Source organism: Cimex lectularius, unplaced genomic scaffold, assembly GCF_000648675.2.
Source record: "Cimex lectularius strain Harlan isolate CLEC.00 unplaced genomic scaffold, Clec_2.1 scaffold9, whole genome shotgun sequence".
Taxonomy (NCBI): Eukaryota; Metazoa; Arthropoda; class Insecta; order Hemiptera; family Cimicidae; genus Cimex; species Cimex lectularius.
The window spans coordinates 1,528,913-1,551,859 of record NW_019392733.1 but is presented as its reverse complement, the minus strand read 5'-3'; the positions used below and the strand labels follow the sequence as shown (position 1 = coordinate 1,551,859).

The 22,947-nt window shown below is 34.2% G+C and overlaps 1 protein-coding gene across 7 annotated transcripts in view; it reads left to right on the top strand.

Annotated features, from left to right (window-relative positions):
- The window catches only part of LOC106665388 (sodium channel protein 60E-like), a 341,161-nt gene that overhangs the window by 265,452 nt on the left and 52,762 nt on the right, over nt 1-22,947 (top strand). For all 7 annotated transcript variants that reach the window (XM_014391781.2, XM_024226925.1, XM_024226923.1 and 4 more), the window contains one exon: nt 20,941-21,161. In XM_014391781.2, coding sequence (XP_014247267.1) covers nt 20,941-21,161 — 221 coding nt within the window. The remainder of the gene's footprint in view (nt 1-20,940; nt 21,162-22,947) is intronic.

The window sequence follows — 22,947 nt, the reverse complement described above, 5'->3', positions numbered from 1 at the left end:
TTTATCAATTTTTTTAAAATTTCATGTCTAAGTTATTTTATTTAGTTCTAAGTGAATTTTCTTGTCAGTTAATAAAGCAGCATTTTATTAACAATAAAACAGTGAATTATTTTAGAAACGGTTTATTATTGAAAGTTGTGTCGTAGAGATTCAACCTAATTAAGTAAAATCGTGACAATTCTTGAGTTTTAATAAGTGCTATTTCGACACTTTATGTTTAACTTTTTCCAATTTTTAGAGTACGACATGAACTAAATGTAAAACATTTCAATATATTATCATATTGTAATATAATGACATAATAACTAATAAGTTCTAGGGTAATAATTGATACTTTACCTATTAAATTTTACATCATTGCTGTTTTAATTTGTTTAATTGTTCTTCAATAAAACCGTTTTAATTGTCAATTATACCGTCCGAGAGTTTATCAATTTTCAATTTTCCTGCTGCTTTTGTTATATAATTTTAAAACAAAATAATGTAAACAATATTTTATTTAAAAGTCTTATGACTCAAATAAAATCGAATTAAATGGTAATACATTTTTGGATGTGAAGAAAATAATCTCCATGCAAGGACTTGAAGTCTTCGTGTATTATAAGGATCAGATAAGCTAGTAAGTTCTTATCGTGGAAACTTCAACATTACAAATTAGTGAGAAGTTTGTGCTTTACCAAGGAAGTAAAGTAGAATAATCGAAGGTAATATTCAAGCTTATAATTACACCGTTACACATACTAAAGCCATAGTCCCTTTGTAATAGAAGTACTTTTAAATTTCAGATACATTAATTAACATTTACTTTTTGACTGATTGTATATCAAGTACTACTTTTTGTTTCCGTTGGTTCTTTCTGTTTAATGTCGTGTCTGCAAATGGAATATGCATTGTTCAGCTCAAACCTGTATATGTAGCCGCTTATTTATCAATTTCTATTATTTAATTTTTACGTTAGTTATTTTGAGAAATAACTGATAATTTTAATGGTATTTTCGAGGTTCACATTCTTCAGATTACTAGTATTGTAGTAATATATTAGTTATGGACGGAAAAACATCAAGTGGTCATCGCCGGCCCTCTGCGCATAAAATGGAAAATTTTACGCTAGTATTTTACCTCAGCTTGTCAAATAACTAATAAAAGCAATTATGTTAGATTTAGTTTAAGATTTTTTTAATTGGATTTTTTAAAGGTTTTTTTATAGTTTTGTGATTAGAGGGGCGTTAAGCCTACTTTTTCTCTCTTTTCCTTCAAGATCGCATCGTTTTTGAACTCAACTATCAATAATAAATTTATTTTTTAAACATATGTTTATATGTATTATTTTATTCAGGCATACTCTTTAGTCTGAGTATTCAAGAAACTTTGAGTATTATAAAGGCTATTTCTGCTTGTTTTGTTTGGTTGAACTCTGAAACATATATCGATTATTTTTCTGAACATTCAGCTAGTACTTACAACGTCTTTATTTTCGTATTGTAAATTATTTATGTTTTTTTCAGTTAAATCAACCTGTTTTTCCCGAATTAAACATTCAGTTTAATGTGTGGTGATTTGACCGTTAGTCGATGAGATTATTCAGAAATCGTGAGATGCTGTCGGCTTTCTCAACACGACACACAAGAATGGCACAATTACGCAGAAAACAAACACTTTGAGCCCTGAAGATGATCTCAATAAGGTCGAAACGTTGGCACGATAAAGAAAAAATTTTTTTAGCCTACGTCACACCAGACCGCATCTCACGATTTCTGAATAATCATTCAGTTTAATTATGAGGAAAAGTATTAATGTTTTTGCTGAAAAGTTATTGTGTAATTTGTTCTTTATGAGCAAGATACCAAAAAGGTGACTGGACAGGCCAGAGTTAGTGAAGCGTTTATACAATTTTGCTTATTTTTACTAAGCAGATTTATCTAATAAAATGATTTCTATTAATAACTTTTATGATACTTTGGTGGAGAGCTTCCAGTTCGATTGATAAATAATTGTCCTATTTCGGTTTTTATTGCGTTCATTTCTCCTTGATGAGCATCACACCAGAAACGATCCTGAACAGGTCAGAGTTGGTGAAACTTATGCCAACAATATAATAAATCGTTTATGTTATGATAACGACATAATTAAGTAAACATCCATAAAGGCGAAATCGTTTTTCCCTCCCCATCACAACGAAGCCCCCTTGATAGTCGTGAAAGGAAGAAACAGTTTTGTTCTGGAAACGTGTTTATCACCATCATTCCGACAGCCCAGTCGACCCACTGGAACGACAAATTGACGATCCCAATCTGCTTTTGGACACGACCCCTACAATGAACCACCGTTCGACAGATTGCTCGTAATATTTCGATGGGTAGCAAATCTTCGATGAAACGTACGTCAAGAAAATGGATTGATCAAATTGGTCGTGAATAAATTTCACCTGAAATCATTTACGATCGTTTTATTCAATGTTACTTGACATACATAACCCTGATGAAATGATTAGTACAAATATAAGAAAATAAATAAATTTATTTACATCTAAACAATAAAATGTAAAGAAAAGACGATATTTTGTCGCTCTTTTGAACGGATAATAATCGTCTAAACTTACAGTAAAATTCTTGTTTTTGAGCTTCTCTATATTGGAAGGCACCTTCTTTTTCTCAATCCTACATAGATGTAATGTTCGGGTGTGTAACATTGAACCCTTTAAAAGCTATTGCATCCCCATTTTTCACACATAGCGTGAGACCTAGATGAACTAGTGTTCATCAAGGAACTTGATTGGTAGGCCTGAGTTCAATGGTTGAATTTATTCTACGGCTACGTTGTACATCCCAAAACACTTCTTCCGGTAGGCCAATGTGACGACACTGTTTGTTATTAATGTTAGTGTCTCTGTACGTGCGAATCTGCACATGTTGTGTTATGTTATACGAATTTTATTCCGATGCTCATTCTGTCTACACTGTCCTGTTAAAAATCCTGTTAAGAGTTGAAGTTTTTTCTCTCTTCGTTCGATGCATTCTGCTCTTTCTGTTCCAAAATTTGCTATAAAGTTCTTGGATTGTTTCTGGCCAATAAGTGAATTCCTTTGTTTCCTCATTTTTTCTTTTTTCCTTGCTCTATTGTCTATGGTACTCATTTCCACAGAGGGCTCAGGACCGATCAGCGGTATGGCAGCTCCTTTCCTTGCAAGAGTATCCGCTTTTTCGTTGCCTTCTACTCCCATGTGTCCTGGGGCCCAGCAGAGTCTGACTTTGTTCTGCGTGCCTAATATGTTTAATTTGGTTTTCCAGTTCAACAACATCTTTGAACTAATGATATTTGAGCTCAGTGCTTCGATGGCTGGCTGGCTATCTGACATGACTTTTTGTCTTTGTACCCTTTTCAAATTAAACTGGATACATCTCTGAGGGGCTTTTCCCTTTTTTTGGTACTTAGATTGATTCGGAAATTTTGTTTGAACTCGAATGTTCTGTTCATGTCGTCTCTCGGGACCATGAGTATCGGATGTTCCCTTCAATCTTACATAACCGTTGTTTGTCCTAGATTTGGAAAGTGCTGGTGATTTTATTTTCAAAAAAAATTTTATTTATCGGATTATTTGGGCAAAGTCTTTTTATATGAGTTAAGTACAAAAGCCTCTGTAAATCTTTAATTTTTCAGAACCAAATGGACGCTGTTTTTTATATGTGACGATTTTTGTTTAATTAAATTAGCTTACCCTTTCGAGTAATCTTTTTTTAAAATCAAAATATCATTAACTAAAGTGTTTCACTTTGAGGGGAATTCAATTAAATTCAATGAGATTAAACGTGGCATTGATTTTTAAGTTGAATTAAGTGTAAAGATTTATAACTGATAATTCATTATGTTTTTATTTTTCCTGAAAAAATAGCATGTAAAAAATTGATTATCGTTCTCTACGACAATAGTGAACTGTCTGTTTGGATCGTATGGATTATAGTTCTCAACAATCTGTTCTAATTCTTTTTTTGAAGGATTATCAGTATAAATCATCTATGCATTTTTTCAGAAGCTTTACCAGTTGTTTTACAAGGTTCAGTGAAAAGCAAAAGGGGTGCGTCGGTGTTATCTTGTCTGTCGTCTTTGATGGATTAAGTCTGGGGTCTTTTCGTTGTTTTTTCCGGTCTGTTGTCTTCGTCAATTTTATTTTTCGTGTTGAGAAAATTATGGTTGGAAATAATTTACAATAATAATAGTAGTTTATTGAAATGAAACCTCATGCTCTTAAATTGTCAACATACAAACAGAAAATGTTAATTATATTTTATTGTCTTCATAAATTCTTGGTTGGCATATTGTTAACAGTAAATTTTGGATGGTCACTTATGTGTTTTTTAATTACATTCTTAAACCTATATTATTTTAGTAGTTTTATATCGCAATTGAGCATATTATATCATTTCATTCCCAGGACCTCTAGGCTATTTTGGGTTTTATTGGTTCTGGAAAATAGAACAACTATATTATCCTTACGTCTAAGATAATAATCTATTGTTTCATTCTTGTGGTTGAATAAATTTAATATTTTTTTAAAATGTTTGTATACTTAAAAGATGTAAATCTTTGCCATTGTGGTTACTATAAACTTTTTAAACGTAGTGAGAGTTACTTCGCTTTTGAAATCTTAAATACATTTGAGACCAGATTCACCTCCCCGACGACAAATGCCATTACATAATTGGCCCTGAAAAAGTCACAGTTCGACTGAAAGTTGGATTGGAGTAGTTGGCACTAGATATTTGATTAATATTATGTTATGACATAAATTAGAATTTAAGGTATATAATAAAAATATGGATCCAATTCACAATCACCCCTGTGGTACATTTTCACTAGCACTTCTAAAGGCAGAATTAAGGGGCTACATAATCATAAATAACATTAATAATGTTGAAAACTAGATTGATTAAAAATCTTGAGTCGTCTGCTAGTTGTAGGAAAGTAACATCATATACATTCTTAACAATTACACTTACATCATTAACATATATTATAACAAATATGGGTCCAATTATTGACCCCTGTGGTACATCTAGAACTTCTAAAGCCAGAATTAACATTCTTTACTAAAACAACTTGTTTTCGGTTTGATAGAAAGCTTTTACAAAATCCAATCTGTTGATGTTCCTAGCTTCCTCCTTACCAAATTTTCAATTAGGACAATTTTCCGCACTTTTTGTAAGCCGGGGAGCACTTTTAAACATATATTGACGATGGGAAAAAACGTTGGTAATGGTTCTGCCAGATTATCCTTTCAGGATTATATAGACGATAAATAGGAAAAGGAAAGCTAAATTGTTGAAAAATTAGACTAAGTAAAAATGTTTGATGTGTGGAATGTGATGAATGTTTTATATGTTATATTATATGTTTTGTGTATGTTATCGATATTGAATTTGATTAAGGATATTGGCGTAGCTGCGACTGAGTTTACATGTGTCTGTTCTGTAATTGATGCTGTGTTTATCTCTGTTGATGTAAACCATTTCTAAAAAGTTACGGTTATGTTTGTATTGTTCTGTGTGTAATATTTTTGAATTGTTGAAGTCGAAATTGTGTTTGTGTTCAAAATGGTGGGTAGCGAGTGCTGTAGGATTTTGCTTGGGTTTTTTGCGATCATAGATATGTTGCTTAACTCTCTTGTCCAGATATTGGGATGTAAGACCGACGTAAGTTGCCGGACAGTTTAAACTTCCTCTTTTCACCTCAAAGAAGCCGACTCCTTATACAAAAATGTCTTTCTATACCGACTTCTTTCCCCACCCCTTCAAAATCCAACGTATATAAACATAAAACAGCAAAATCTCACTGGCATTCTCAACACGACACGCAAGAATGGCACAATTCCACAGAAGACAAACACTTTGAGTGAGTAGAAATACTTTGATTGAATATAAAACATATTTTTTTGCATTGTATAAATTCACTTTTTTCCACATCCTACATGTATTTGTTAAATTTAAACAATGTTTGTAAATCCCAGGCCCTGAAGATGCACTCAATAAAGATCGAAACGTTGGCACATAAAGAAAATGTTTTTCTGAAACCTACATCACACCAGACCGCATCTCACGATTTCTGAATAATTATTTTTATAGCACATTNTATAAATTCACTTTTTTCCACATCCTACATGTATTTGTTAAATTTAAACAATGTTTGTAAATCCCAGGCCCTGAAGATGATCTCAATAAAGATCGAAACGTTGGACCGACAAAGATAATGTTTTTATGGAACTACGTCACACCAGACCGCATCTCACGATTTCCGAATAATCATAATTTTTTAAAAAAACTTTGCAGAAAGAGTGAAAAGATAAAGGAAAAAAGTAATTTAAGAATTTCCTCTCCAAAACACCAAAATTGTTTGTAGAAAGGCATGGCTGCGTTTACAAATTCTATTATTTTTGTAAACAAGACAAACAATTTAAAATAAAATGTAGGCAGTCTATGTATATCATTACTTATGTTTTTTTGTGCTTCATATTGACAACTTCAAACAAGTGAATATTGTCCCAAATTTTAAATTTTAGTTTGATTAAAATTGAAATTGTATTTTTCCTTGTTTACTGCTTTAACAAAATGTAACAGAACAATTTATTGTTCCCATTAATCATCAAAGTTAATAAATACATTGATATTGACAATTTACATGTTCATCACCCCGCAGACTACATCGAAAAATCTCATCTTACTGTGAACTAAATAAAATAAAAATAAAAACACTCTTCTGAGATAAAACATTGACATAATATATATCAGACAAAATGAAAGACACAAAAAGAAAATTGACGGTCCCTGGCGGAAAATTCAACTATTCAACTCACCACAAAACCACAAACAAGATAAGTTTAAAAGTTCTCCCCGACTTACAAAAAGTGCGGAAAATTGTCCTAATTGAAAACTTAGTAAGGAGAAAGCTAGGAACATATAAACAGACACACCAGACCGCATCTCACGATTTCCGAATAATCGGACTAACGGTCACTAATCACCACACAATAATCACACACAAATAATATTTATTTAAAGGACATTATCCATCGGAAGGTAGCAAGTCCCAGTGGGAGAACATCAATTTTTACCACGTACCAAACGAAATATGTGCCCTGGCGTTGTCATAAAGAAAAACGGCTCTATTTCTATTCACTAAATTCTTACTGTGGAATCGGTGGAGATGAGCCCGGCTTTCCTTCAGTTCGCTGTATTGTCATATGTCACATATTCCACCGTTCGCCTCCCCTTCATTAATCTTTTAAGAAACAGAACTTTACCTCATGCCTTTGAAAGCAAATTAGAACCGGAAGTAACTTTCGTCTAAATGTTCCAATTAGAGAGAAAGCTAAGATGCCCAAGTTTCTGTAAATGAGAAATTACACTACCTTACTAGGAGAATATTGTTATAATATAACTAAAATCACAGTGAACAGTTTCCAAAATATATAACACTATAATATAAAACAAATCGTGATATATTGTATGCCTAGAAAGACTATTTTTTACCCTTTAAAGACATATCATATTTTACTAGTTCTAAGAGAAGCCGGCTGGCATGAATGCAATAGGAAAGTACAGTACTATAAAATTACGATACAAAAGACAATGTTTACATTTGGTATAGATAAAAGAGGGCAAAAATTAACTATTCTCTCTGCGCAAGACGCAATAAGTTAAATAGGTCACTGTGTAGTAGTAGTACATGATATTAAATCGAGTTGAGAAGCTATTCCGTAATAGAAAAGAATTCCTAAAATGTATATTACCTAGTGGCCTGTTGGGGCAATATCCCCATTCTAGTCGGAATCATGGAACGGTATGATTTATGAATGTGGGAAAACCGATTTGCAGTCTTAGTTGGGGCTTAAAACAGAAATTAACTTTGGAACTCATTCTGAAGAATATAAAACTCCAGCTATTTCTTCTGCTCAAGGTTTGTTAAATCTGCGGAAATCCATCGGACACTGTCAACAAAACGGGGTTCAGGAGTTCAAGTTAAAACATTCTTCTTGCATTGTTTCAGCTGGAATCCTGTATGCCTCATCATAAGGGTTTGTAGCCAAAATTCCACCACGGGCTGTCAAAACTGCGCGGTCTAGTTTTTTGGAGTCTATAAAATATAATTAACCGTGTGACGGAACATCATCCTCACGTGGCAACAAATCCGATATGATTCGGTGAATCAATACTTGCATTTTTGAACAATAAAGTCCAAGTTCTAGAATTTCCTACCTAGAAAAAGAAGCAAATGCGATTGAGTTGAATTGTGGTCCTGGGAGTGAAATAAGTCTATTGTGGCCGCAGGATTTAAAATGGCCCTGGATTTTTCTCAGCCACAAAGGGTTTAGCATTGCAGTGCACGCATCCATTGTTTTTGCTTTTTTGCGGGGTTTTTTACGTGTTCGGAACGCAAAAACCTGCCCTCGCTTGGGTGGGCGGTCACTTCTTCCTGATTACTCATTCAAACTATCAAACGGTTAATGTTTTTGGTTAGTAGAACCAAATACAATACAAAAATATAGCATAAAATAAATAAATACAACTATGTAATACCCAATATAATGCAATAGAATAGTTATGTGATTAGCCACCAGCCACTGATTAATGCAACAAAAAATACAATGCACGATTAAAAGAATACAATAATAAAAAAATAGTTACAATAATACAACAATATTAGTACTGTAACTGCAAGGCGGAAAGGCGTACAGAAACGACAGCCCCACCACTCCACACCTATCATATTTCAATTACGTATTTATAGTCTTCGCAAACAATATTTTATGCTTTTGATAATTTTCCGAATAAATGAGAGGTCAGGGCTTTCGTTTAAGCCATCAAGAACGAAAATCGGTGGAGAGGTTTGGCCGTCATTTTGATTGGCGTTTCAGGCGTTCACAATTATATATAAATTAATTAAGGTTTTTAGTTGAGATAAAAAAGTCAAAGGCACGAGCGGGATTCGAACCCACGATCTTCGGCTAGATTCGTCGCTCCTCTACCACTTGAGCTATTGTGACCTCGATCCACTCGGACACCAACTTCCTATCTCAACCCCACCTTTTGAATTTTCCATCCTTTTTGCCATTTTTCAGTAGACATTTCTATTTTTGAGATAGGAAGTTGGTGTCCGAGTGGATCGAGGTCACGATAGCTCAAGTGGTAGAGCAGCGGCGTATCTAGCGGAAGATCGTGGGTTCGAATCCCGCTCGTGCCATTGACTTTTTTTATCTCAATTAAAAACCTTAATTAATTGTAATGTATTAATTGGTCAAGCGGACCACGAAATTAGTGAATTATATATAAAGATGATTATAATGACTCACACTCTTTGAGAACAGGTCACCGCTGTCTCTCTTTACACAAGTAAGATTATTGGGAAGTGATCGAGAGTAAGTTGAACGAGAAGGTTAGTGTGGAATTTTGAAGCTGGTCTATGAAGGGAACGTTTAGGCCGTTATGGATGGTGAGGTTGGAAAAGGGAAAACTGCCATTGTGTCGAGAAACGGGTAGGAAGAGTTGTATTGAGAAGGGTGAGGAAAATCATGGCTTTTGTCAGGAAGTAGGAGAAGGATTGAGAAAAAAATGTTGCAAAGGGGTGAGATTTTCCGCGAAACCCACGTTAAGCCAACCTGTATGACAAGCTCGGACTTTTCTTCAAACAAAAATTCTACTGTAAGCCTTAGGATGGGAAGTGTTTGGTTATATAGGAATTTTTCAAGGAAGTCACGAAGAATTAGGAGTAAACTGATGGGTTGTGAGGTTCGTCCTAGTGATGGGGCTCTTCACGAGCTGATCAAAAAGTTAGCTCAGCTCTTAGTCATGGCTTCAGCTTCAATTGTCAAAGATCCTTGGTGACGATTCCTCGAATGTAGACAATCTGTTTGCCTTCTTACGAGCCACTGAACTATTGCTCAAAAGCTACATCACTCTAGTTAGCTGAGAGCTTCAGGTCACTGCAGGACCTGATCAAAAGAGTTAACTTATTTTACTGAGCGACCGATCTCTTCCACTCCCATACCAACTCTTCAACGATCGCCGCTTAATTTTGGATTTTGTCTTTAACACGACTCACTAACTTTATAAGTGACATCACCCCGTTTGCCCCTTCAGTCAGTCTCACCGCTCTTCGCTCTCCTAATTCACCGCTCCGGGCCGTCGGTAGTGCACATTTCTGCCCCATTTACAACCGTTCAAGTTTCCACGCTCTGCGATCCAACTTTTCAGCATTAAACATTACTCTAGCTTATTTATTACTTTTTTTTAGATGTTACACTCAGTTACAAGAAATCACAATGTCTACAGATGAGCTCTGTAAGTTTTAAAAAAATATGTGCTAACGGTTTTTCCCATCTTATTGGGACAGAGTTTCCAAAACAAACTTTTTTGCTTTAAAAAACTTTTAAAACCGAATACATCACATTTGTCTCAATATTGTTTGGTTTTCTTCTAATTTGAAATTTGTCAAAACTTTCATTTTTCGTTCGTTATCTATCAAAGGCCAGACTATTAAACATAAACAAATTAATTAATTATATAACTTTTCCGTGTCTTCGGGCGTCTTCGTTGTAAAAACAAATACTATGGATTTTTTCGCAATCTTTCACGTTCGGTTTATTTTTTTAGATCGCTCTTTCCTTTAAAATTTTAATAACATAAATTACGAAGACGAAGTACAAACAATAAATTGACAAGTTAGAAATTCAGCCAGTGTACGAGTATGAACTACACATGAAGGAGATAAAGGAATTGTGCAAATGGACAGAAGTGTCATAAATTCTCTAACTTTGCCTGCCCCCCCTAAAGGATTGCTTAAGGCTGTCCTGAATACAAACCCACGGAAGGAGGAAAATATGGAGGTCATTCACAACCGGAGTGGGTTGTGAAAGTGAAGTGTAGAAGGGCTCGTAACTAAGATTTCATTGTTATTGTTGTTTTAGACCAAAACTAAGACAATTATTCCATAACTATAATTTTTTATTAGAAAAATATTTTTATATTTTCTGTTTTGCTTACAGAAACAAAACCATTCTTGTACAAATATGGAAATTCAATATAACTTGTCAAGTTTAACAGTTTCTTTAAACATTTTAACAAACCCTCATAAATTGCTAAATATTGTCAAATTTGGGTCAGTCAAGTACCTCTAATTTTGTCCCCCCCCCCTAAGTCGTCGTTTTGTTTTAAAAAATTACCATAATGACGGATAATAATGGTTTAAAATTAGTATCAAAATATTTAAAAGAGTCATATTATGCTTAAAATAAATTTATACAAAGCGGTTTGTGGGTCGATGGAACTGTTGTCAGCAGTTTAACCTGTACTGGTTACCCCAGGTCCGCCTGTTCATGCTGTTAGTCTTAACTAAGCGCTCTTATCAGTTACAGTCCACATTCCCTGGATGCCTGCTTTGTATTGGTTATTTTGTGAGTACCTTAAGTACGGTCATAACCTTTGCTTAATTAGAATCCATTAAATCTCCGATGCTTTTTAACATAACCCGTATTAAATGCTTTGCTCTTTTGAATATTTCTAAACTGGGTTAATTTTTATAGTCAAATTGAATCACGAATATTTTCTAGCTCACAAAAAGTTAATACTGGCATAATTGAAATTGCGGCATATTTTTTTAAGTTTACAAATCGTGGTTTACCATAACTTCACTTAACCAATAACAATTAACCAAAGAAGAAAAGACAAATTACGACTTATCGACTTCGGAACACTTCCTGGGTAAACACGATATCCTTGTTTAATTGAGTCAGAGAGTTTTTGTTAATACAGACATCGTTATAAGAGAGGGAACTCGTGTCAGTCATTAATCATCATAAAGGGAAGAAACCACGCATTTCCTTTCTCAACGCTCTACTGGCTAATTAATCATATAACATGAGAAAGGCGGAATAAACCAAAAGTTGGGCTAATCTTTCTTTTCCAACGACCAAGCTCCAACCCCAGGACAGTACTTTAAAACGAAACGCTTAACTCGACTGTGGTATTTATTTCCTTCTGAGAGTCAAATTGAAATACAGCCTACATTTGTGGGCTACGGCTATTTTCTAAACTAACAAAACATCTAATTAACGTTTCATTTTTTTAAACTTTCATGAGTTAAAACTAAACTCATGTCACAACGAAAAATGTAACCATCACAAAAATGTATTGTCAACAACGTCAAAATAAATTTAATTTTAATAACGATTCAAGTCGCTTTCACGGATTTGAACAGGTTTCATATTTTCAAAGCCCACATTGCTTTATTGCTTAAATTTAACATAGATATGCTTATGGCAAAAAAGTAGAGAATTCTCAAGGGTATGGTATTTAGGTCTTCATTGCTCAGGAATGGTTTTCCTAGTTACCAAAGCTTTTTCCTGGTCCCATTGACCATTTGTTAGTGTAGTAGTAGTCCCATTTTAAATGGTATTTCACTAGTGCACGTCAGGTAAATATACCTGTTAGGGTTTTTATTTCCTTTCTGTTGAGTTTCTGTAGGATTTTCACTTTCTCCCATTGAGTGGTTTTGTCGAGTAGTCATTTTACCTCACGCCTGGTTTACGATTCTAATATTTTTTGAGTTCTTTAGTAACCCAAAATTCCGTTTCTTCATTTATGTAGACCTTGTTTGTGCCGAAAAAGGGATTTGGACCTATATATTCTTCCCAAGCTCACTTTTTAACCAGGGTGTCTGTTGCCTTCGTTGCCTGAAATTCTCTCATTACATGGAACCCACTATAGCGGTAGACGGTATTTGAATCCCAGTTTTTTTAGAGTACTAATTTGAAGTTGTTCTTGTAGGCTTTAAAAGGCTTAAGTTTGCCTACATGATAGTATTTTTATAATTGCACCCTTTAGATGTTCTTATTTTTTTTCATGTCCACATATTCTATGGCAAACGTTGGCTTGAAGGTAAGGTTGATTAGGTTTGGAAAGGTATGTGCTAGGATTAGGTAAGGTTAGTTTAGATAAGGTTGAGTTAGGGTTAGGGATGAATAAATTTGGGCTAAGATAGGATAAGTAGGGTTAGGGTAACGGTGGTTAGGGATGGCTTAAGGTTAAAACTTTAAACCATGGATATATAACCTGACCCAGTCCTACCCGTCCCTAACTCTAACTCAATCCCTACTTAACCTAACCAACACCAACCTTACCCGTCTCTTACCCTAACTCAAACCCTTCCTAGCCTAACCCGTCCCTAGCACTAGCTTAAGCCTTACTTAACCGAACCCATCCCTAACCAAACCAATGCTCACTCCTTGGTAACTCGAAACCGATGAAGCAAAAATGGAAAGAAAAATGTATCTTTTAAAAATGTATCTAATCCAGACATGTTAAATTGAAATCATGTCAAGATTGGCATATTCAAAAAATTTGATGAGAGAGAATAGTTATTAATAAATAATGTTCATTAAGAAAACATGAAATTTAATCGAATTTAACTTTTTCTTTAGAAGGCATAATGGTACTTGCATTGAATCAAAAATGGAACTTTCAAAGAATGAGATGGATGAACTGCTATTAAAGGGAAACAAATGCTTCTCAATAAATACATATTGCATGAACAAGTTGATTATGTTAATATTTAATTCAAAATTGTTGATGATCTGGATTATGGTACATCCGAAAGGAACTATACAACGACAAGATACTCTAATGAAATGTAGTGTATTTTGACGTTGACTCGTTGGGAAATTTTAATTTCTTTTTAGCGATAAACTAATGAAATAAGGTCCGATCTGTTTATGTTTACAATTACTTTGCCTCCTCAAACGTCGTTTTTCCTAAAAAAGCCTTTTTACTCGATTATTTATGATGGGCTCCAAGAAAGAGTGAAAGAGAGTAAGAAAGAGTGAGATAGAGTGATAGAGAGGGAGATCGAAGAGAAAGAGGAATAAGGATAATAAATCATTGCAAGTAAGAAATGAGAGAGGGAACGAGAAAAAGTGAGTGAGAGGGGAGGGGGAGAGTGAGTGTGAAAGAGAGGGTGAGTGAGAAAGAGAGCGAGTTAGTGAGTGTGTGATAGAGAGAGAGAGTAAGAGATTAAAATATTTTGGCAAAAATTCAGGAGTTTAGGCGAAAGACAATACGTCATCTGAAATGGCAGATATCAGTCATGAATGAATCTCTACAGAGACATTCGGTTATCAAAGCAAAAAAAGACATCAAATTTTTAGAACTTTTATCAATATTTAAATATTAATTAAGTTTGAACAAACGGAAATTTTTTTGATTCAATACAAGTACCTACCATTTTCTCAAGCCACCACTATTCCCAAATTAAAAAGGACATAAATAATTAAATATATTTAGTTGCAATCAATGTTTAATTACAAACCCATTACCAAATTATTTAAGAAACCAAATTGTACACTTATTTTATAAATATTGTAAATATATTATTTTATTTTATTTTAAATATTATCACCAGTTTAATCCCAAAGGGACATTTTTTAAATTCATTAGCGGCATAGATCAAGGCGACACAAGATCAAACAATCGGATCTAGAACAAAGAATCGGCACTAGAAGAAAGAAAGAAGGAAGGAAATTATTTGATCTAGTGCCGCCTTGATCAATGCCGCTAATAGGGAATTTAAAAAATGTCCCTTTGGGATTTTAACTGGTGATAATATTTAAAATTAAATAAAATAATATATTTATTGAATAAGTGTAGAATTTGGTAATGAGTTTGTAATTAAACATTGATTGCAACTAAATATATTTAATTATTTATGTCCTTTTTAATACGGAAATAGTGGTGGCTTGAGAAAATGGTAGGTGCTTGCACTGAATCAAAAAAATTTCTATTTGTTCAAACTTAATTAATATTTAAGTATTGATAAAAATTCTAAAAATGTTATGTCTTTTTTTGCTTTGATTTCAGAATGTCTCTGTAGAGATTCATTCATGCATAGAATATGTGAGGGCTCTGCAAGCCTGTATCTGACGGGTGTACAGTAAAATTCAGCCTAACTTGGCTTGACACTATTGACTTCCGTATATCTCTCTATTTTCATTCCAGTCTTTGTATAAATTGAGGTCTTGCAACTTGGATGCACTTTTTTTAAGCTTTGAAAACAACCGAAGAGATTTGGAACGAGAGAATGTTTACTAATTTCAAACTTTTGAATTAAAAATGTCTTCATGACGAATTTACACCAATTGCTTTATGATTTATTACATTTCAGTACTTTGTAATTATTAGATTTTTTTTAAACTTGTATAAAATTGAATATGAAAAAAATTCTTCATTATATAAATGTTCTGCTCCCCTTCGAAAAGAAGTTGTAATATATAGTGTCCAATTTAAGACTACCCCAATCTTTGCAAAAATAGAACATAAGAAAACGTCAAAAACAAAAGATTTTTCTTTGTATTTATATTTTATAACTAATCCTAATTGTAATATCACTGGAATATTTGCTTCCCTGTAAATTTTACCAACCAGACAAAAGTATAGCACGTATGAAAGTTTCTACGTGGGTACCGTTGCCGATAGGACTTGCTGACAGCAGAATAATTTCCTTTGCACTCACCAACAATTAATACAGCATTTTATTAACTGAATAATTAGGAACCATAGCAATAAAATAAAAAATACCTGTACACTGCAAAGTTGTTCAAACACTGCTGAGAAGGAATAGCTGCAGATCTTTAATCCCCATTCAGAGTTGTAATAAAATTACAAATGCCAAACAAAAATAACTAAGCTGGAAACATTTCTAGTTAATAAAATAATTAAACAGGGAAAAATAGAAAATCATCCGTAAACAATTTTCACACAGTGCAGTTTATGACCAACAGGCATGATTTAGTATTAATCCGTAACTTGCAAATTTTCTTCTTCTTTTTCTAGTTCGTTTTTTAACATTTTTGATAACTTTATCACCTAGTTGAATTAATTATTATAACGTTTATAAATCTGCCCTACTGGCTCATAAGACCTACACTTTTGCCATACTCCCAGGCCTTGCGGGTTTAGAATGAATTTACTGGGACTTTTTTGAAAACAACATGATTTTGTCGTATTGCCTTGATTTTACTAATCTCCCTAAGTTCACTATTTTTCGTGGTCCACTTGACCAATTAATATCTTTCAATATAATTCAAGTTTTTAGTTGAATTCTCCCTAAGGTTAGTTCCCATGTCGTCCTTTGCCCGGCAGAATTACCTTTTACGTCCTATCCCGCGGAGTGACAGTAGTTCAATTACGACAATCTTTAGATGGGAGCCCATCATAAATAATCGAGTAAAAAGGCTTTTTAGGAAAAACGACGTTTGAGGAGGCAAAGTAATTGTAAACATAAACAGATCGGACCTTATTTCATTAGTCTATTGCTAAAAAAAATTTAAAATTTCTCAACGTTTCAACGTCAAAATACACTGCATTTCATTAGAGTATCTTGTCGTTGTATAGTTTCCACGGATGTACCATAATCCAGATCATCAAAAATTTTGAATTAAATATTAACATAATAAACTTGTTTATGCAATATGTATTTATTGAGAAGCATTTGTTTCCCTTTAATAGCAGTTCATCCATCTCATTCTTTGAATTTCAATTATTGAAAAATATCTTTTCTATTTACATCGTAAGTTAATAATAAATTGTGGAAAGGAATTGAACCTTATTAAATTCACTGTTCAGACCATTGCAACCCGTCACCTGAAAGGTTAATTATTTACGCCTCGACAGATAAAATTTTTCCAGAGTTGATCTTTGTTATTAGTCATCAAGAAAAATCAATTTTTAGAATAACGCTCGACGAGATTGTCATTTATTTTGCTCTATTGCTACTATATATTCTGATTTAATTTGCTCTAGATGAATAAGTCGAGTTTTGGAGATGAGTAAATTTCTAATGGTATTCAGAGAAAAGTACCGCGGCTGGAGAGCAAATGGGTGTAGTTGGCGAGTACTTTCTAGTCGAAAAAGGCGTGAAAAAAGGTGTCCCTTTTTCGCCAATACTGTTTAATAACTTGTTAGATTTAAACAAAATTAATACGTGCACTTGGAAAGAAGTGAGAGTCGTCGTAGAAGGAAAAAGGCTAATATCTGCCATTTTCAGATGATGTATTATCTTTCGCCTAAACTCCTGAATTTTTGCCAAAATATTTTAATCTCTCACTCTCTCTCTCTCTCTCTCTATCACACACTCACTCACTCGCTCTCTTTCTCACTCACCCTCTCTTTCTCTCTTTCACACTCACTCTCCCCCTCCCCCTCTCACTCACTCTTTCTCGTTCCTTCTCTCATTTCTTACTTGCAATGATTTATTGACCTTATTCCTCTTTTTCTTCGATCTCTCTCTCTATCGCTCTATCTCACTCTTTCTTAATCTCTTTCACTCTTTCTTTCTCGCACTCATTTACTCTCGATCTCTCTCTCTATCACTCTATCGCACTCTTTCTTACTCTCTTTCATCTTTCTTTCTCGCACTCACTTACTCTCTTTCTCTCTCTTTTTCTCTCCCCTCTCACTCACTTTTTATCGTTCCTTTTCTCATTTCATATTGCTGTAATTTATTATCTTTATTCCTCTCTCTCTCTCTCTCTCTCTCTCTGAGAAAACTCTGCTGTTGCGAATCCTCGTTTTAAAAAAATAAAAATATAGACTATGATAAGTAAGTACATACATTTCTGGAAAGTAAGAATTTAAAAAATTGCTTGTATTGACAATTGGTTGATTTAATCGGTCTAGAAAAAATCAAAGATGTTGAACACGAGAAAGCTCCCATCTCTTAATGCAAACACGAATTTACTCTCAGAGCCTGTCTAAGAAAGAAAATTATTGGGGTCGATGAGGATGGGGGTTGTTTGTTTTGTGATTTATGTCTGTAGATTCTTCTGCTTTTACCGAGTGAATTAGATTCGGCCGACGGCCTTTTATGGAAACCATTCAGGTCACTGGGAAATTTCAATTGCCTATATTTAACTGTTTCAAATCTAAACTTTGATCAATAATAGTCCAGCAGGGCAAAGGCAATTCAATTCAGATGCATTTGCTATTTGGAAAAATTATTTTAAAAAAAATAGTGAGTTTGGTTGATATTTTCAGTATGACGTTTGGACCAGTTTTATTAATTCAAATCATTCAATAACGAACGCTACACAGCGTTTAAAGGTGCCATGAAAGTGATGATCCCATTTAACCCTCTTTTGATAAGCGGTCAGTAAAATCGAGAACGCGGATAGTGTGAAATGACCAACTCTTCCATCGATCGCTATCGGACATGTCGTCATGTTCTACTTCGAGGATGCAAACTTCGTGCGATATCTTCCTCCATGATTTCCCAAATGTAACGTGCATCTGTGAAATACGGAATGATGCCTAGTGAGGAACAGCCTCTAGCGTAGAAAAAAAACTCTCACGCTCTATTATTCCCCACAGGGCGTCTGGTTTCGGGGAAAGGAAACTTCAAAAAGTTCTAGTGCATGAAAGCATTATTAAATTCTTACCCAAGTATTAAACTTTTTACCGTATTTTTATTTCATTTGCTATTATGAAACTATGCGACAATCTCCGAATCAAAATTGTTGATGAGCGTCTCGGTTCAGAACTTCAGACCTGATTATAGAGCTTAGGCTAGCTAGTTTATGCTGATGACCTAGTATTAATAATAAGAGACAAATACAATTAAATTTAATCTGAAATGCAAAGTGCCCTTAATTTAGTAGAAAGATGGAGTGAGAATATGGGTCGGATGTCAACCCAAACAAAACCACACTAATAATTTTCACTAAGAGAAGGAAGTTTAGCTTAAAAGCTCTTTAAAACACTAAAAATAACTTACAATTAATTAAGGTTTTTAGTTGAGCTAAAAAAGTCAATGGCACGAACAGGATTCGAACCCACGATCTTCGGCTTGATACGCCGCTGCGTGTACTGGAGCAATCGTGACCTCGATCCACTCGGACACCAACTTCCCATCTCAACCGCACCTTTTGAGTTTTCCCTCCTTTTTTATCTCAACTAAAAACCTTAATTATTTGTAATATATTAATTGGTCAAGCGGACCACGAAATTAGTGAATTTAATGATTTAAAATGAAGTATACTTCACTAAAGCTCTCCGTGGCCATTTCAATTGTCGCCAAAAATCCAATCCGATTACACGACATTTGAAAAATGGCGAAAAGGAGGGAAAACTCAAAAGGTACGCTTGAGATAGGAAGTTGGTGTCCGAGTGGATCGAGGTCACGATAGCTCAAGTGGTAGAGCAGCGGCGTATCTAGCCGAAGATCGTGGGTTCGAATCCCGCTCGTGCCATTGACTTTTTTTATCTCAACTAAAAACCTTAATTAATTGTAATATATTAATTGGTCAAGCGGACCATGAAATTAGTGAATTTAATAAAAATAAAACTTTCTCGAGTAAAAAAAGTATCCTGGAATAACAGATCAAAAGCTTACCTGGAAGAAACATATAGACAAAACAATAAAAAAAAGTATGCGCTATTTTGTAATAAATTATGGGATATATATCCAAAAATAGCCTACTAGCTATATGTAACTACGATTAGAGCTCTGTTTACACATCGGAGCCTTAGTATGATGAAAAAATACCTTAGAAAAAAAGACATCATCATCAAGATCAAGGATCATTAAAGAAACATTACAGGAACAATGCATACTTACTATTTTCAGCATACAAAAGTTCAAATATATCCTTAGGAAGAAATGAAATCGAGCCATCATAAGACACTAAAAACATTTTTTTTATATAAATGAGATGGCTACAAAAAAGTAATGACAAAATTAAATTACAAAAAAATTTTGATAGGCCCTTCCAAATGAAAATAACAGTACAGTAAAAAGAATAAAACCCCTGAAACTAATAAACTGTATTGTGGTGTACAAATGGATATAAAATAAAACATGAGTACTGGGGAAATAGTCAAAAGCACAACTTCTGACCTAGCAAAACCTCTAGAACCCACACCATCCATTTTCCAAGCTGAGATCAATGTAATAGAACCCTGGGCACAAAGGTGAACAGATTATTCTCAGACAGGCAAGTAGCCTAAGGAAATAAGCGAAAGAAAATAAATGTAAATTTCACAATAGATTGTTTAGGCCACAGCGGAAGGTGTTCGGTCACTAGTGAACCTGAAAAAGGAAAAAATGCTGGACGCACCTTCGAGATAGATGTGGATTAATTAAACGGGAGTGTATATATTCCAGGATTATAATGCGACCACTTGATGATTACCGATCACAATTGAGGTTTTAAACGACGGATTATCATTTTTTCTATAAAAAAAAAGTTTAAAGACGAACTTTTTTGCAGATTCTTAGTTAGTTAAATTTTATAAAATTGGCGAAAACCATTTGAAAATCGGGTCCAGAAAAACGTTAGATATTTCAAAAATGACACGTCAAATCCGTCAAAAACTTTGCCAATTTTCTTAAATCCAAAATGAATTCAAAGTTTGAAACTAAGACTTACCATTTTTTTTTTAATATATCTGCTTAGTTTATTTTTTCTAGGTTGAGTAATTTTTGCAAAAACCAAGGGTGACTCTTGACACCCTGCATATGCAATCTTTTTGTGTTCAATCCGCTCTTATCTATGATAGTTGGGGTTAATTTGGTTTTTCATGATCGAGAAGAAAGCCGTGAATTAGTTTCGATTAAAGCATTTATTTGGCCATCAGCAATTTTCCTTGACATTCTTTGTTTCCTTTAGAAAATTGTATTCTCGAAGCTTAAAACACCCCTGGGTACATCAATATGATCTTCACTATAAAGTCTTTCTGTGTTTAACTGGCTTTGTTTGGAGCTAAAATACACTAGAAAGATTGCATAATTGCATAAAATTTCTTTATATTTTCCAATAATCAACGAAAAGTCTAAGAACATAAAACTATATTCAAATTTGCACCACTCGTTTTGGTTTCTTATTCAACACATTTCCTTTACGTCCAGGTATATATTTTTGGCGATCTACACGGCGGAGATGCTCATCAAGTGCGTCGCAAAGGGCTTCGTCCTTAACAAGTACACCTATTTGAGAAACCCTTGGAACTGGCTTGATTTTGTTGTGATAACCTCGGGCTATGCGACAATAGGACTTGACGTTGGCAACCTAGCAGGCTTGCGAACATTTAGAGTTCTTAGAGCTTTAAAAACCGTTTCCATTATGCCAGGTAAGTTCCCCTTGTTTATATTAATTTATTAGAGGAAAAGTAAAGAGGCACACATCAAATCGTAATAATTTTAATTTTACATTGATTATCAGTAAAAGCAATTTGAAAGATAAGCCTAATACAAATGTGTTTTTTTTTAATAATGAATTTAAATTTAATAACGTCCCTGTGTTTAATTAGTATATTCAATTTCGCTACTGGATAATTACCAATTCAGATTAAAATTATTGAATAAGCAGCTCAGGACAACAAACAAAACTGTAATTTTTAATTATCCTGTACAAAATTTCTAAGCCGAAATTGTATAATTAACAGTTATCTTAAGAAAGGGTAACATTGTTATGAAAGCTCTGAAATTACCCAATTCAATATTCAGATGACAACAATTTTTTGTTCTAGCACTCTTCTTTACCAAGGGATTTTTATTATTATTATTCTCCCTTTTAAGGACCTGAGTAACGAAATTACTTGAACTATTCCACTTTTATGAATCCTTTGTTCAGCTTAATTAGTGCTTTGTCAAGGCTAAAAGCTCATTTTTTTCTTTTTACACTACACTCCCGAATCTCCATTTTATAAAATCCTGTACAAGGAATTATTGCAACCTCTGACATCGTTTCTAACATTAAAAAAGCTATCACACAAACCCACAACTGAAGTTGGCACATTGCGAATCTGTCCAAAACAGTTAGGCCAGGCAGACCAGGATGACCGGAAACGACCAACAACAGGTTCACCCAGGCAGACCTCGATGGAGAAATCTCTCTTTCTTTCTGAGATTTATAAATAGTTTGAAACTATTAAACTGAAACAATTAATTATGATATTATTTAATATAGGACTTCGAACTAGACTATTTTCAAGACGTACCACCATTTAATACATTTATTTTAGATAGACTCATACAGGTCAATTTCTCTACTGTGGTGATCTCCAAATTATTTGCAAAACTACTTAAAAGGCTGATGCCACTTATTGAGGAAGGAGAAAAAACAATACCCGATCATCAGTTTGGCTTTCGATGACAGCAATCTACGATCGACCTGATCCACCGAATCAACCGAGTCATTGAACAAGCACTTGAAGAAAGAAAATTATGCTCGGTTGTTTTCCTAGATGCATTCGATAAAGTCTGGCATGAAGGTCTCATACATAAAATTAAAAAACTATTCCAGTCAACTATTCAAAACTGATTGAATCCTACCTTGCTGACAGACTTCATTAAGCAAGAAGAGGCCTATTCGGAACTCAAACTGTTCCATGTTGGAGTGCCACAACGCAGTGTATTAGGTCCTGTCCTATATGTGCTCTTCATTAGCGATCTACCAGAGAATGAAGATCACGTTGATGATACGGCAACTATAGCGATTGGAGAAAGCATTGCCCAATCTACTCGTACATTGAAGAACTCCATTTTATTATAATTTATAAATGGACGACAAAACGGAGAATAAAGCTGAATAAAGAAAAATCAGTACATGTGGACTTCACCAACCGGAAAATTCAATTCATACCAGCCTATGTTTTCTGATTTCAACTTAAATAAAACCTCATTCCGGCGTTCGACGTTTTTGCTTCATTTGGTGCTGATCACCCACCTACAACTCTCCTGCACCATTTCGTACACCGTCATTCTAATCAGGGTCCGCGCATTCAGGTATTGCCCTCGACCGCCGGATTCATTGGATGAGTGGCTAAAAATCTGGCTAAGAGAGTGAGGACCTCCGCGCCGTTGGGAGAGGGTGAGGAGCTGATTGAAGCGTCTTCTTAGTACGCTCAGCTATGC